The sequence below is a fragment of the Cherax quadricarinatus genome, chromosome 63, assembly GCF_038502225.1.
Source record: "Cherax quadricarinatus isolate ZL_2023a chromosome 63, ASM3850222v1, whole genome shotgun sequence".
Taxonomy (NCBI): Eukaryota; Metazoa; Arthropoda; class Malacostraca; order Decapoda; family Parastacidae; genus Cherax; species Cherax quadricarinatus.
Window position 1 is genome coordinate 1 of NC_091354.1, and position 18,081 is coordinate 18,081.

The window sequence follows — 18,081 nt, forward strand, 5'->3', positions numbered from 1 at the left end:
ACACACACACACACACACACACACACACACACACAAACACACACACACACACACACACACACACACACACACACACACACACACTGGAGAACCTCATGCATCAACATGTTAGAGACACTACCAGAGAGAGAGGAGAGGATGAACCAGCAAGGTTGGACCTTGTATTCACCATGAGTAGTTCGGACATCGAGGGTATCATGTATGAAAGGCCCCTGGGAGCTAGTGATCATGTGGTTCTGTGCTTCGACTACATAGTTGAGCTCCAAGTGGAGAGAGTAGCAGGAATAGGCTGGGAAAAACCAAACTACAAAAGGGGGAACTACTCAGGCATGAGGAACTTCCTTCAAGACATTCAGTGGGAGAGGGAACTGACAGGAAAACCAGTACAAGAAATGATGGACTATGTAGCAACAAAATGCAAGGAGGCAGAGGAGAGGTTTGTTCCCAAGGGAAACAGAAATAATGGGAAGAACAGAACGAGTCCTTGGTTCACCCAAAGGTGTAGGGAGGCGAAAACTAGGTGTACTAGAGAATGGAAAAGGTACAGAAGACAGAGAACTCAGGAGAATAGAGAAATCAGCCGAAGAGCCAGAAACGAATATGCACAGATAAGAAGGGAGGCTCAGAGACAATATGAAAATGACATAGCATCAAAAGTAAAGACTGACCCGAAGCTGTTGTACAGCCACATCAGGAGGAAAACAACAGTCAAGGACCAGGTAATCAGACTGAGGAAGGGTGATGGGGAATTCACAAGAAACGACCGAGAGGTATGTCAGGAGCTCAACACAAGATTTAAAGAGGTATTTACAGTGGAAACCAGTAGGACTCCAAGAAATCAGAACAGGGGGGCACACCAGCAAGTGCTGGATGAGGTACATATAACCAAGGAGGAGGTGAAGAAGCTGCTATGCGAACTTGACACCTCAAAGGCGGTGGGACCAGACAACATCTCTCCATGGGTCCTTAAAGAGGGAGCAGAGATATTGTGTGAGCCATTAACAAAGATCTTCAACACATCATTTGAAACTGGGCAACTCCCTGAGGTATGGAAAATGGCAAATGTAGTCCCAATTTTTAAAAAGGGAGACAGACATGAGGCACTAAACTACAGACCTGTATCTCTAACGTGTATAGTATGCAAGGTCATGGAGAAGATCATCAGGAGGAGAGTGGTGGGGCACCTGGAAAGAAACAAGTGTATAATTGACAACCAGCACGGTTTCAGGGAAGGAAAATCCTGTGTCACAAACCTACTAGAGTTTTATGACAAGGTGACAGAAGTAAGACAAGAAAGAGAGGGGTGGATCGACTGCGTATTTTTGGACTGCAAGAAGGCTTTCGACACAGTTCCTCACAAGAGGTTACTGCAAAAGCTAGAGGACCAGGCACACATAACAGGAAAGGCACTGCAATGGATCAGAGAATACCTGACAGGGAGGAAACAACGAGTCATGGTACGCGACGAGGTGTCAGAGTGGGCGCCTGTGACAAGCGGGGTTCCACAGGGGTCAGTCCTAGGACCTGTGCTGTTCTTGGTATACGTGAACGACATAACGGAAGGGATAGACTCAGAAGTGTCCTTGTTTGCAGACGATGTGAAGTTAATGAGAAGGATCGAATCGGACGAGGATCAGGCAGGACTACAAAGAGATCTGGACAGGCTACAAGCCTGGTCCAGCAACTGGCTCCTTGAATTTAACCCTGCCAAATGCAAAGTCATGAAGATTGGGGAAGGGCAAAGAAGACCGCAGACACAATATAGTTTAGATGGCCAAAGACTGCAAACCTCACTAAAGGAAAAAGATCTGGGGGTGAGTATAACACCGAGCATATCTCCTGAGGCGCACATCAATCAGATAACTGCTGCAGCATACGGGCGCCTGGCAAACCTACGGATAGCGTTCCGATACCTCAGTAAGGATTCGTTTAAGACTCTGTACACCATCTACGTCAGGCCCATACTGGAGTATGCAGCACCAGTTTGGAATCCACACCTAGTCAAGCACGTCAAGAAATTAGAGAAAGTGCAAAGGTTTGCAACAAGACTAGTCCCAGAGCTACGGGGATTGTCCTATGAAGAAAGGTTGAGGGAAGTCGGCCTGACGACACTGGAGGCCAGGAGGGTCAGGGGAGACATGATAACGACATATAAAATACTGCGCGGAATAGACGAGGTGGACAAAGACGGGATGTTCCAGAGATGGGACACAGACACAAGAGGTCACAATTGGAAGTTGAAGACTCAGATGAATCAAAGGGATGTTAGGAAGTATTTCTTCAGTCATAGAGTAGTCAGGCCGTGGAATAGCCTAGAAAGTGATGTGGTGGAGGCAGGAACCATACATAGTTTTAAGGCGAGGTATGATAGAGCTCATGGGGCAGGGAGAGAGAGGACCTAGTAGCAATCAGCGAAGAGGCGGGGCCAGGAGCTGTGACTCGACCCCTGCAACCACAAATAGGTGAGTACAAATAGGTGAGTACACACACACACACACACTCACACACACTCACACACACACACACACACACACACACACACACACACACACACACACACACACACACACACACACACAGCATGTATAGAATGTTCAAGTGTTGATTCATTCGAGTACTGAACAAATTTTGCCCAACCAATTTTCTTTTTGGGTTGCTATTATCACAAATTTTTGTAGGCTCTATGGTGACTTATTTATACAAATAATAAAAAAAAAAATGCGAAGAAACATGAAATAGTTTACAGTGAAATTCTGGCAGGTCATGTTTGTTTGGTCGACTGCCGAGCAAATGGTTGACTACCAATCGATTTTTTTAACCGAACAAAGTGTTTGAATACCAAATTGTTCAAGTAGGGAGCTGGTTGAGTACCAAGGTTCCACTGTATTATTGTCTTTTCACCACATGAAATAGGGAAATAAGGCACAGTGTAAATTTTTTTTTTTCAACAGGTCAGCCATCTCCCACCTAGGCAGGGTGGCCCAAAAAGAAAGAAAATCCCCATAACGAAAATACTTTCATCATCATTCAACACTTTCACCTCACTCATACATAATCATTGTTTTTGCAGAGGTGCCCAGATACAACAGTTTAGAAGTATATATATAAAGATACAGTATAAAAAGTGATGTGAAATAATTACAATATCAGGGCCCCAATTACGTATATATATACCATCCTATTATACATCCCACCAAACTGCCAATATCCCAAACCCCTCCTTTAAAGTGCAGGCATTGTACTTCCCATTTCCAGAACTCAAGTCTGGCTATATGAAAATAACTGGTTTCTCTGAATCCCTTCACTAAATATTACCCTGCTCACACTCTAACAGCTCGTCAGGTCCCAAAAATCATTCGTCTCCATTCACTCCTATCTAGCACACTTATGCATGCTTGCTGGAAGTCCAAGCCCCTCACCCACAAAACCTCCTTTACCCCCTCCCTCCAACTTTTTCGAGGACTACCCCTACCCCGCCTTCCTTCCCCTACAGATTTATACTTTGATCCATTCTCTCTGAATGACCAAACCACCTCAACAACCCTTCTTCAGCCCTCTGACTAATACTTTTATTAACTCCACATCTTCTCCTAATTTCCACACGTCAAATTCTCTGCATAATATTTACACCATGCATTGCCCTTAGACAGGACATCTCCACTGCCTCCAACTGCCTCCTCGCTGCAGCATTTGCAACCCAAGCTTCACACCCATATAAGAGTGTTGGTACCACAATACTTTCATACATTCCCTTCTTTGCCTCAATAGATAACATTTTTTGTCTCCACATATACCTCAATGCACCACTCACCTTTTTTTCCTTCATCAATTCTATGGTTAACCCCATCCTTCATAAACCCATCTACTGACACATCAACTCCCAAATACTATCTGAAAACATTCACTTCTTCCATACTCCTTCTCTCCAATGTGATATCCAATTTTTCTTTATCTAAATCATTTGATACCATCATCACCTTACTCTTATCTGTGTTCACTTTCAACTTAAAATATATATATATATATATATATATATTTATATATATATATATTTATAGTCGGACTTGAGTCCTGGAAATGGGAAGTACAATGCCTGCACTTTAAAGGAGGGGTTTGGGATATTGGCAGTTTGGAGGGATATGTTGTGTATCTTTATATGTGTATGCTTCTAAACTGTTGTATTCTGAGCACCTCTGCAAAAGCAGTGATAATGTGTGAGTGTGGTGAAAGTGTTGAATGATGATGAAAGTATTTTCTTTTTGGGGATTTTCTTTCTTTTTTGGGTCACCCTGCCTCGGTGGGAGACGACCGACTTGTTGAAAAAAAAAAAAAAAAATTTAACTTATTGGCTGTCTCCTACAAAGGCAGGGTGACCTAAAAAGAAAAATCAAAATTTTTCTTTTTACATTTAGTAATTTATACAGGAGAAGGGGTAAAATATATAAATCTTTTCCAATATTTAATTTCAAATGAAAGCCAGTAATCAAGTAATGTGTCATAGAACATGACATACTCTTCTTAATCTGTCAGTATTTGCCGCTGCCTGCCACCAGCACTCTTCTTGAGAGGGGAACAGCTTCTTCATCTCTCAGTAGTCCTGAAAAGCCTTGTGGATCAGCTTCAGGCAAGTGATCATTGTATTTTATCATTTTGACTTAATTAACAAAATGGGATTAATGTGTAGTTATGGAGAAAGGCATCACATCTGAGCAGGTGGGCGCCAGCAATGAGGAGAGCTGGTGCTATACCATAGTGGAAAAGAGACTCAGATGTAGTGTTTTGCAGTCTTTTAATAATGATGTTTTACCCATGCACTGGTCTGTTTCATCTAGTCACATCTGTTTGTAACTTGATAAAGTTCACTGTGTTGGGAAACATCATCAGTAATGGATTACATTATACTACAACTATGTCTATTTTTTTTTTCTGGTGTCGGTAATTTATACCATTTACTCTGCCACAGATAATCTATGACCTTGAATCAGCGACAACTTTTTTAAGTAGTGGCATAGCTTTAAGGATGTGGTGACCCTATTAATGCCTTATTAAGACTCGCATTAGGAGATTTTTTTGTATATATATATAAACTGACAATGGTGGAGGAATTAAAGGAGACTGATTTCTCTTGGTTAGTTATCTATCTTTCAGACACACCCAATGAAGTACTCTTTATCAAGCCATAATACATGTACTACCTTCAAGATGGTGCATAAAGAATGAAAAGGCAAAATACCATTACTGGAACAGTACACAAATAACCTGCATATAGGTGAAAGAAACTTATGACAATGTTTCCATACAATTTGGTTCATTAGCTAGACACACTGGTATTTAACGGTGTCTAGTTAATGGTCCGAGTCAGACCGAAACGTCGTTGTAAGTTTCTTTCTCTTATATGCAGGTTATATGTGGATTCAAGATGGTGCCTTAGTGCTGGTGAAGGACTCTCTAGCCTTGTAATTAGAGTTATTCTTCATTTCCTTGAATTAAACCTAATCATCTCTCATTCTCTAGATGCTATGTGATGCCTTAAATTCAGTTCTTAGTAGTGAATCCACTTATTATTTAAAGCACTAGCCACTCTGTACTTCCTCTCTAACCCCTTTATTCCCATCGTCTCTCTTCCCCCTCTAATTCCTCCCCATCCTTATCACCTTCTCTCTTCTCCTTTACATCATTGTGTATCTGAGAAATGTGATTTTTTTTTTAAAATGCCATACAATCTACTAATATATGGGACACAGCCATGACATAGAATGTTTATGGTAATAATAATTAGTTTTAATTGACAGGTCATTTATTTGGTTCTTTTGTGCATGTTGTTTATGGTGATACTTACTCTTTGTTAAAGCCATAATTGTAGAAATTACAATCCCTACTTAGCAAGATTTTGTTGTGTGTTCCTGTGTAGGACTTTGTTAAAACTTTCACTCTAGTGAGAGGTTATCTGATAAATATTTGTTTGGTTAATTATATCGACTTTACCCCTGGGATTTATTAATCAGTATTCTTTGGCGTTGCAACTTATCATTGTCAGGTTATTACACTCGTGTCTTCCGTCTGGGAGATCGAGGGATAGGTAAGTCTCAGGAGATTTGAGCCTTTGTTGTTACTACTTACGTACTTGCATCCAGAAGTAACAGCCTGTTTGATCAGGCCCTGATCCACCAGGAGGTCTGATCAAGGACTGGGCTGCTGGGGCATTGACCCCTGAAACACGCTCCAGGTAGACTTCAGTCTAAAATTATTTCATTCATAGTATTTACCCTCATTTTCCTCCAGATTTTGCAGTTAGTATTTTGTCTTGGCATGAGATATGTCTTAAACATCATTTGAGTTGCAAAAGCTACTCTGTGTGAGTTTCTGTGCTCTTTGTTTTCAGGCTGCCAGCCAAGACTTACAATTAAATTTGTGTGATACTGTATTCCTGTGCTCATCATTGCTGAGTGCTGCTGCAAGTCCTGTGGCGAAGAACCTTCAAGTGCAGCAGTGTCTTATGCCTCTCAGGACAGCTATTGTGGTAAGTGATTTAGTTTCATCTTACTCTTCTTCATTAATTCTTAAACTGTTTCCCATGCAGATATGTGACTTGTTACAAAAAATCACACAACAAATTATACAAGAACACTGAACACAGATTAAGTTGGAGTATTCCTTTAGATAATAGTTTAGTGGTTCAAGCATAACATTATTTATTCAAGTTTTACATCTACCACAGGAATAGCCTATCATGGATAATAAGCCTTTAATTGGCATGAGTTAACTAGCCAAGAGAAAGTTCGTGTTCAATTGGTCATTGTTCCAACTAATGGTCAGCCCAAGTGGTGATTAACCTGACAGAGCAGTGTGCACACTATCTATAGCATACACTATTAATTTTTTCCTCTGGTATTTTTCTTAGGAAATAAATCAGTATGAAGGAGACTATGCTATAGCTAATGTTTATTAACAATTACCTAATTTCATATTGTTTTCTCAGTTCCATTGGGAATCACTCAGCAGTTTCTTCAAGAATCACAGTACCATCATCAACAAGCACAGTTGTTTAGAGATTTTGTGGAATACATTGAAAACACTAAGCTTGAAAACTATCACTTCTCTCAGTCCAGAAGAAGCTGGCATCAGACTCTTAGCACTGACTTTACGAACTTCAGTCAGCGAGCCAGAAATAAAAGCCATGGTGTCCATTGCTGGGGGTCCTGTGTATGTTAAATGGCTCTTGGCTCATATAGGCTTGCAGCAAATGAGAGGCAGCTTTCCATTTTTTCCAGACAATAAAAAGACATTTCTTGACATGCCAATTCAAAGTAAGAGAATAATTTCCTTCTGCCAGGAAGAACTTCATAAAATTTTAGCTGTATCAGAGCCAGCAAAACTCGTCAGTGAAATTTTTCCACAAATAACAGACACACATCTAGCATTAAAATCTATCCCCACTGCTTGTGTCCTAGTTCTTCTTTGCAGCAGCAGTAATATGCCAAATTATGGAGAGACTGATATCAAAGATAGCAAAAAGGTATTGAAACAATTTGACCTTCTCTTACATTGTCATTTTTTTCTCAGTCGCTTGTTTGATTATAAGGGAGGTTTGAATGACGACTCTGAGTTGGTGAACACATCATTAGCTAGAAGACAGGTAGAGTCACAGAATCTAGAATATTTGGCAACTCTAAACTGCAAAATATTTTCACAATTATCAAAAATACCTCCTAAAATATTAGTTAAATTATCGAAGAATACATTTTTTAAATGTGACAGTGAACTACAAGCCGCAATAAAATTTAAATTGCAAGTGTAAATAATCATGAAAATTTCAAATTATATGTGCAAAAATGAATAAATTTTTCTTTCATATGCGTACTGTAGTTTAAATGTATTGTATCAATTTAGGCTGACATATTGTACTCACTGCCTTGTTCTAAATAATTTAGATGAATAGTATTATTATATAATATTTTATATGTTCAATATTGATAGGAATGATTAAAGCAAACAATATTAGTTTAATTAGAGGTTTCTTGTATTAATGCATGTAGTGGAAAATCACAAATGCGCAGAGAAGAGTGCATCTCTGTGTATATACACTGAAGGATACAGATCTCTGTGTATGCTCATTTTTTTTTTTCAACAAGTCAGCCGTCTCCCACCGAAGCAGGGTGACCCAAAAAAGAAAGAAAATCCCTTGTATGCTCATATGTACTGTATTTTTCTGTCTTATGAGGCAGCCCTTTTTTTCTCCTCACAAAAAGTCTTTGATAATCAGCCTGTGCCTTATATCCTCAAGGTCAGGCTTTGGGTTACACTTGAGTTTTTTTTTTACAGTACAAATTTTGTTACAACTGCTTGGAAACACTGTCTTATATGATCATGCACTTTTGCCAGAAAATACAGTATATGTCGAGTATTTTGACACTTATAGAAGTTAAAGTATTCTTGACTTGTATACAGGAGAAAGAACTCAAATGACTCTCGTGTAGTCAGTAGGCTTGAAACCTGACAAATTGACTGTGTAGTAGATACTTGTGGCAGAATCATAAGCTGAACTTCCCTTCAATGGTGGTGAATGGCTCTTGATCCAAGAAAGTGAACCCCTCTCCTTCCTTGGATTGAACCTATTACCTCCTATTTCCAAAATGCTGCACAACTCCAGTGGGTGCTGTACATTTCCAAGAATAATTGTGAATTCGATGTTACAGTATTGTTAATGATAGTGAAATACCAGATATAACATAGTAAATTTATTTTATCAGGCAAATATAGATTTAAATAAGAAATATGTACAAATTTAATTATGAAAACTTTTAGGTACTTTCCAGGGAAAGACTCACAAGTCAAAGAATTTCAGCTTCCTTCCCCTACCTCAGATCAAAACTGGTTACCTCCCATTCCCCAGGTGCTGCATGACACCCCATGGATTTAATACTTCTCTATGTTTGTAAACTGGTAATTTTGTGCACCTACCTGTGAGGGTATTTTTCCTTGTGTGTAATGTGCAGAGTTAAGTAGATATATCATCCTGAAAGGGCAAAAACTTGGATTCATGGCTTTATTTATTGGTAAATATTAATATCCAAGATATCATTTTCCAGAATAATACAAGCACAAGTCTTTGGTGGCTTTATTTACAACGCGTTTCTCCTTTGGGCAAGTAGTCTTCAGTCGAGTAGAAGTGATTAAAATACTTGAAGAGATAGAGGCGTTCAGTCCCTCATTCTTCATAGAGGCTATTGCATTGATCTTTCTGAGGTAGAAGCACGTTGATGGAACAACACACACACTGGACCAGAAGTGAAATGCAGCAGTGGGAGGTGGTGTTACAGAGAGGCAGTGCCAACTACCAGACCTACAGGCCCATGCTAGGCAGATGCAGTACTTCTGAAGTTCAATGCTTCTCTCACATAACATGTTAATAACTTGTAGAGTGATATGGTTGTATTAATGTAACACTGAAGTATCTTGCTGTATAGGACATTTTCCACAACTATATTATTCTACAACTTATTGGCATGTTCTTGTGTGTAAAAAGGGGTTGTATTTGAGAAGGCCCTATTGGCCACCTAGCAGTGGCCAATAGGCCTGCTGGTGGATCCTGTCGTCTTTGACACCATCACCAGCTGCTTTATCTTACTTCTGGTCCAGTATGTGTTGCTCGGCCATTATGCTGCTACTTCACAGAGCTCAAGAATATGGAACTGATCTCCTGAAAAGTACTTATTCATTTTTAATCAAGGCTGAGGGACTGAACACCTCAGTTTGTCTCCCATATTTTAGTCGTCTGTTTTACTGAAAATCTTTTACACAGGGAAAAATGTTTTGGAAATAAAGGAACTTAAATGTTGCACATGAATCATATCCATTTTTTTTTTTTTTTGTAAATTAACAAAAAAAAAAAAAATATTTTTCTAAATCCTTCTAGTGTTGCTTCAGGTCTGAAGGGCTCTTGATCTAAGGAACAGGAGGTACTTCTTCCCTTAATCAAACCTGATTATCTCCCTTTTCCCAGGCTCTGTGTAGCTTGCACATAACAAAAGTATTTTATAATTATGCTATCAAAAGTTAGCAAAATATAACCTATATTACATGTTAGTGAGTTAATAAAGTTTGAAAAATTTAGATAATTTTTGTTTAGGATATTGGTGCAGTTCAGTTTGTGTGTGCACTGTATATTAAACCTCAGAAATGCTGCTATGTACACAATAAGTTCAGCTTCCAAAAATTTTTAAAGAATAGAGTTATTCAGCATATTGCTTGCTCATTACATATCTACTGAGCAAGGTGGGCTGTCTTGATGCAGGTGAAGGGCTCTTGATCCAAGGAATTATAGCTATCTTTTCCTTGGATCAAACCTGATTACTTCCTATTCCCAAGGTGCTGTCTGATCCTTGTGGGTTTAGCACATTCCAGTGAATACAATATGTACATGTTATATACATATTTTAACAAAATTATATTACAGCAGATATAGTTTATCAGTACTGTTGGTTGCAGTGGCTGGAGTACCAGAGCAGGAACAATGTAATGCTGATACCGCTCCACTTTTATCTTTAAGTCGGTCACTTTGAGAATACATCTTTTGTCTCTCACAGGAAGCTTGCATACAAGGGACTCCTGCTAATGGCTCACTTATAGAACATGAGCAATTGTCTGCAATCTTATTTCCAGATGTTATGTATGATACAGTTGAGAATGATCTCCTCCTAGGAATTGTATTTTTACACTTATCACAGAAGAGAGTGGAAGTCTCACATGCTTGACACTTGTCACTTGACAGGAAGGAAAGTGAAGCGCCTTCAAATTCTGTTGGTGGTGGGATTTTTGCACAGCACGTGTGAGAGTCTGTGTAACATGTGCCTGCCAGAGGGGTAGCGTTTACACACGCCGAGGAAATTAATCTCCGAGGGGAATATTCTCTCTTTTCCACAGCTTTACCTGTCTCGTCCTCAAGATTATTAACAACCATTTTGGGGTCACGGGTTCGTGGGAGTGTGTTATATTTTCTATACATTAGATCGGATTGAATCCCTGTATCATAATTTGCTTCCCCAGTATTCATTTGGAATTCACATGAATTTTCTTTTGATTTGTTGGATGGTGAGGTACACTTTTTGTCATTTCCCCTTGCACTAAACGAGGGTAATGGATTGCCGTAACTATCGGACACTGGGGCAGCGGATTTCTGAGTGCTGCACTGGGCTGCCGAGTGAGAGTCTTGCTGTCCAGTAAGACAGTTCAGTAATTCAGCAACATCTTGAAAACCTCCAAGAAACTGCACTTCCTCAACTTCTTCAACACCTGCAAAATTAATTTGAAAGATGAAGTCAGACAGAAAAGTGAAGATTGATAATAGTCTTGCATTCAAAGTGCTGTACTAAAGTTATACATACAATGGTAATGGCTAATTTAAGTGATTGACTATATCTCATGAGCATAGCTTAGTGTTAATTGCAAAACAAGGTAATGGCTCAACCACCATGATCCCTATGGGGTTAGCATTTCCCTATGAGTACTGCACTTTAAGACCCATATGGGTTTAGCTCTTTTCAAATACGTACAGTATAATAATAATTCCCCATAATTATAAAAAACATTATCCGTACATACTGTTTAAGTATTAAAGAAAGTGCTAGGGTTAAGCGTGAAAGGTTATATTACTGAGGTTAAGCCAAGCAATGTGGCTTATTTACATTGGGATACTTCCAGTCCTTTCCCTGAATGCATCCCTCAACCGTTGTACTAATTATCTGGTAACTACTTACTGTTAGGGGGATGAGTTGTAAGGAGACGTGCCACAAGTTTCATCAAACCTGGGTTCTTTTGGTTGTAAACTGAACTACAAGGAATTATTAGGTTATGCTGTTGAAATGCAAGTTAACATTTATGATGGGAGTCAGTGTATTAGTAGTGACCAGGGACAGATATACTATGAAGCTTAAGTTTCAGGGGCCCCTAATCTCGAAAGTGCCCCAGAAGCGACTTTAGTCCACATTAATTAAAAATTTTGGGTCTACTGTATGCGATGGGGGTCCCCATAACAGTTCAGGCTTCAGGGCTCCAAGAATGTAGATCTGCTGCTTTTAGTGATAATGTAGCACTGTTGCTTAGATCACTCAATGCTTACAACCATTAAAAACAAGGATAAATACTCAACACAAATACTATCATACTAAATTAAAATAAGATAGTATTAGCTGAAAACTCCATTAAATTAGTAATGTCAAAAGGCTTCTGTAAAAATTGAGGCCTTTACAGGCACCTCAGTAATTGTAAAAATATAAAGGCAGAAAGGCTTAAGCTGGGGGCAAACTGTTAAAATATAATCCACAGTCAATGGCAAGTCACAAGGTAAACAGGCAAGTGTGGGTCTACATGTGGTGGTGGGGGGGGAGAGTTCAGGAAACCAGATGTGGGAAATACAATGCCTGCACTCTAAAGGAGATAGGATGTTGCAGTTCAGAGGGCCATCCAAACTGTGATGTCAGCATGCTCATTGGGAGAGTGATTGAATGATTGCAAATGCACTTTTTTCCTTTGGGTCATCCTACCTCAGTGAGAGACTGCCGGTGTGTTAAAAGAAGACCCACCTGAGCAGCAAGATGAGAGAGACCCAGGAGAACTTCCGTCACCTTCGTAAGCATAGTAGCGAAGGTCATCAAGGGAGGGTAGGTGAGGGCAGCCACAACCTCCATCAGCACCTATAAGCTTCTTCTCGCCTCTCTTGTCCTCCGGCACCACCTCCACACCTGACAACAGAGTTTTCCTTCATAATCACAACTGCATGCAATCTTCTCTGTTATAATCCCCACTTCTTAAAGAAATGGCCCCATGCTTAATCTTTTGTAAACATTTCAACTGTTAAACAATGAATAAAGAAATATAAAACACACACTGGCCACTTTATTAGGTACACCTGCTCATTAATGCAAATATCTCATCAGCTTCTTTTTGATTATTATAATCATCAGTTGGCTTAGCACTTCTTTTTGAGTATAATAATAATATAATCATCAGCTAATTTAAGAGGCAGCAGCACCTGTGTCTAAAAGCAATTAGACATAGTCAAGAAATTCAGTTATTGCTCAGATTGAACATCAGAATGGGGAAGAAATGTGATTGTTGGTGCCAGACAGACAGGATGGTGCGAGTATCTCAGAAACTACTGATCTGAGATTTTCACACACAACAGTCCGAGAGTTTACAGAGTATGGTGTGAAAAAACAAAATATCCAGTGAGCGGCTGTTCTGTGGGTTAAAATACCTCCTGTTATAACAGGAGGTAGAAGAGCATCTCTGAATACACAATACATTGGACCTGGAAGTGGATTGGCTACAGCAGCATATCACACCAGGTTCTACTCCTGTTAACTAAGAACAGGAGACTGAGGCTACAGTGGGCAGAGGCTCACCAAAATTGGACAGCTGAAGATTGGTAAAGCATCACCTGGTCCAACAAATCATGATTTCTACTGTCATGCAGATAGCAGGGCCAGAATTTGGCCTAAACCTTTGGTATGTAGTGAAACAGGAGATTCACAGCATGACTGTGCAGCAGACAAATTGTTAGGTAAGACACATATGCAACAGTTAGGTATCTTTATTTCGAAACGTTTCGCCTACACAGTAGGCTTCTTCAGTCGAGTACAGAAAGGTTGATAGAAGCAGAAGATACTTGAAGACGATGTAATCAGTCCATCACCCTTAAAGTTTTGAGGTGGTCAGTCCCTCAGTCTGGAGAAGAGCATTGTTCCGTTGTCTGAAACAATATGAAGTTGAAGTGACAGAATGGGGCCTTTATATAGTGCCAGGAGGTGAGACGTAGGTTGCTTTGGGAGGGCAGGTCCTTCTCAAACCCAGCCGTTCTCACTAGTAGAGGTTGTCGAAGTGGTCTGTACCAAGATACCCTTGTGTTGCAGTGTCTGACAGAATGAACATTAAAATGGTATGAAATACCGACAGATTGTTAGGTAAGACACATATGCAACAATCTGTCGGTATTTCATACCATTTTAATGTTCATTCTGTCAGACACTGCAACACAAGGGTATCTTGGTACAGACCACTTCGACAACCTCTACTAGTGAGAACGGCTGGGTTTGAGAAGGACCTGCCCTCCCAAAGCAACCTACGTCTCACCTCCTGGCACTATATAAAGGCCCCATTCTGTCACTTCATCTTCATATTGTTTCAGACAACGGAACAATGCTCTTCTCCAGACTGAGGGACTGACCACCTCAAAACTTTAAGGGTGATGGACTGATTACATCGTCTTCAAGTATCTTCTGCTTCTATCAACCTTTCTGTACTCGACTGAAGAAGCCTACTGTGTAGGCGAAACGTTTCGAAATAAAGATACCTAACTGTTGCATATGTGTCTTACCTAACAATCTGTCGGTATTTCATACCATTTTAATGTTCATTCTGTCAGACACTGCAACACAAGGGTATCTTGGTACAGACCACTTCGACAACCTCTACTAGTGAGAACGGCTGGGTTTGAGAAGGACCTGCCCTCCCAAAGCAACCTACGTCTCACCTCCTGGCACTATATAAAGGCCCCATTCTGTCACTTCAACTTCATATTGTTTCAGACAACGGAACAATGCTCTTCTCCAGACTGAGGGACTGACCACCTCAAAACTTTAAGGGTGATGGACTGATTACATCGTCTTCAAGTATCTTCTGCTTCTATCAACCTTTCTGTACTCGACTGAAGAAGCCTACTGTGTAGGCGAAACGTTTCGAAATAAAGATACCTAACTGTTGCATATGTGTCTTACCTAACAATCTGTCGGTATTTCATACCATTTTAATGTTCATTCTGTCAGACACTGCAACACAAGGGTATCTTGGTACAGACCACTTCGACAACCTCTACTAGTGAGAACGGCTGGGTTTGAGAAGGACCTGCCCTCCCAAAGCAACCTACGTCTCACCTCCTGGCACTATATAAAGGCCCCATTCTGTCACTTCAACTTCATATTGTTTCAGACAACAGAACAATGCTCTTCTCCAGACTGAGGGACTGACCACCTCAAAACTTTAAGGGTGATGGACTGATTACATCGTCTTCAAGTATCTTCTGCTTCTATCAACCTTTCTGTACTCGACTGAAGAAGCCTACTGTGTAGGCGAAACGTTTCGAAATAAAGATACCTAACTGTTGCATATGTGTCTTACCTAACAATCTGTCGGTATTTCATACCATTTTAATGTTCATTCTGTCAGACACTGCAACACAAGGGTATCTTGGTACAGACCACTTCGACAACCTCTACTAGTGAGAACGGCTGGGTTTGAGAAGGACCTGCCCTCCCAAAGCAACCTACGTCTCACCTCCTGGCACTATATAAAGGCCCCATTCTGTCACTTCAACTTCATATTGTTTCAGACAACGGAACAATGCTCTTCTCCAGACTGAGGGACTGACCACCTCAAAACTTTAAGGGTGATGGACTGATTACATCGTCTTCAAGTATCTTCTGCTTCTATCAACCTTTCTGTACTCGACTGAAGAAGCCTACTGTGTAGGCGAAACGTTTCGAAATAAAGATACCTAACTGTTGCATATGTGTCTTACCTAACAATCTGTCGGTATTTCATACCATTTTAATGTTCATTCTGTCAGACACTGCAACACAAGGGTATCTTGGTACAGACCACTTCGACAACCTCTACTAGTGAGAACGGCTGGGTTTGAGAAGGACATGCCCTCCCAAAGCAACCTACGTCTCACCTCCTGGCACTATATAAAGGCCCCATTCTGTCACTTCAACTTCATATTGTTTCAGACAACGGAACAATGCTCTTCTCCAGACTGAGGGACTGACCACCTCAAAACTTTAAGGGTGATGGACTGATTACATCGTCTTCAAGTATCTTCTGCTTCTATCAACCTTTCTGTACTCGACTGAAGAAGCCTACTGTGTAGGCGAAACGTTTCGAAATAAAGATACCTAACTGTTGCATATGTGTCTTACCTAACAATCTGTCGGTATTTCATACCATTTTAATGTTCAGCAGATAAATCTGCAGCAACTGCCTGATGCTATCATATCAATATGGACCACAATATTTAAAGAATGTTCCCATCACCATGTCGCATTCAGGCTGTTCTGGGGGCAAATGGGGCCCCTACCCAGTACTAAAGTGTACCTAATAAAGTGTGCCACTGAGTGTGTATATTACACGTGTGTGTGTGTGTGTTTAATGTACAAAGATAATCCATGCGGGTTTAGCGGTTGTTTTACAATGGAATGCACGTAATCCAATCTAAGACACACTTGCACTGTAGTCCACCATAATGCTAACTGCCACCATAACCTCCACGCATTCTCTCAGGCACCACCACAGTGCCAATTGGCACCATGCCTTCACCCAGGTGCCACCATAGTGCCAACTGGCGCCAATGCCTCTCGCAGGTGCCCCCGGGCACTACCTCCGTGCCTTGCAATTAGTGAAAAAAAAACTGATCCTATAGGGATTAGAGAAAGGATTTGTGAAAGCTCGAATCTCCCTTATTTTAAGTGTTAGATACACCGGCTCCAATAAACCTTCATCTAGAACCGGGTTTAAATGCCCCAGATAAACCAAGGTTGAGACACTGGCTGGTTTAAATGTTTTATGCTGGTGTTAGAAAAAGCCAGGCTGTGAGTAGGTTCTGAGCATCAGCACTCTATTACTCGTGCTGATCGACCCACACGAGTTTAGAGCTTCAATTGAACTATGAAAGCTTCCATGGAACAATTCACATTAACCCAGAATACCGTAACAGCTTACAACCCACAAAACTTGAGCTGGAACAATTCACAACCCAAAGTACCCTGACGAACAATTTACAATACCATGCACAATTCACAACTCAAAATACCATGGCTGGAACAATTCACAACTCAATATCATGGCTGGAACAATTCACAACCCTCGACACTACGCCTGGAACAATTCACAACTCAATATCATGGCTGGAACAATTCACAGCCCACAATACTACGTCTGGAACAATTCACAACCCTCAATACTACGCTTAGAGCAATTCACAACCCTCAATACTACGCCTGGAACAATTCACAACCCTCAATACTACGCCTGGAACAATTCACAACCCTCAATACTACGCCTAGAACAATTCACAACCCTCAATACTACGCCTGGAACAATTCACAACCCTCAATACTACGCCTGGAGCAATTCACAACCCACAATACTACGCCTGGAACAATTCACAACCCTCAATACTACGCCGCTGTATAGCCCTTGTGGCTTAGCGCTTCTTTTTGATTATAATAATCAATACTACGCCTGGAACAATTCACAACCCACAATATTACGCCTGGAACAATTCACAACCCTCAATACTACGCCTGGAACAATTCACAACCCTCAATACTACGCCTGGAACAATTCACAACCCTCAGTACTACTACTGGAACAATTCGCAACACAATACTACGCCTGGAACAATTCACAACCCTCAATACTACTACTGGAACAATTCACAACACAATACTACGCCTGGAACGATTCACAACACACAGTAACCTGGCTGAAACAGTTCACAACTAATATTATGATCATGAGGGAGCGCTAAACCCATAGGATTATCTGTACTCCAGGGAACTGGAGCACAGATCCAATTTCCTAGATCAAGAGCCCCTCACCAGCATCAAGGAACCTCCCTTGAGAGGAATTAACCTACAGTATTTCAGTCCCCACCTAACGTTGCCCTGGCAACGGTTCTGGAACTATTAGGTGTCCCGTAGTTCGATGGGTAGCGCACTCACATCAAACATTAAGGTCCGTGGTTCGATCCCCGGTACGGGTGGAAAACATTAGACTCTCTGACCGCGGGTTCAAATCCCGCCCGTGGTATGGTTTGCAATCGTGTCATTACGATTTCGTGAGTAACATTAGGACACCTGCTGTATATGTTCACCTAGCAGTAAAATAGGTACCTGGGTGTTAGTGGACTGGTGTGTGTCGCATCCTGAAGGGGCAAAACAGACATAATTTACCCGAAATGCTCTTCATAAAAAGGGCTTTCTATATAGTAATATGTGAGGGATGCCAGCTATGGTCTGTATAAGT

General features: G+C 40.7%; 1 protein-coding gene and 1 long non-coding RNA gene across 2 annotated transcripts in view; one reads left to right on the forward strand and one right to left on the reverse strand.

The window, feature by feature from the left end:
* The first annotated feature begins 4,509 nt into the window (after positions 1-4,509).
* Positions 4,510-7,858, forward strand: LOC138854578 (uncharacterized). The gene is made up of 3 exons (XR_011393758.1): positions 4,510-4,624; positions 6,383-6,520; positions 6,980-7,858. It is a non-coding gene; the product is annotated as an uncharacterized lncRNA (long non-coding RNA).
* An 867-nt stretch (positions 7,859-8,725) lies between these two features.
* LOC128698219 (putative neural-cadherin 2) overlaps positions 8,726-18,081 on the reverse strand; it is a 64,082-nt gene continuing 54,726 nt past the window's right edge. Inside the window, exons 30-31 of the mRNA XM_053790373.2 lie at positions 12,582-12,740; positions 8,726-11,292 (exon numbers count right to left, since the gene is read on the reverse strand). Coding sequence (XP_053646348.2) covers positions 10,451-11,292; positions 12,582-12,740 — 1,001 coding nt within the window. The 3' untranslated portion in view covers positions 8,726-10,450. The remainder of the gene's footprint in view (positions 11,293-12,581; positions 12,741-18,081) is intronic.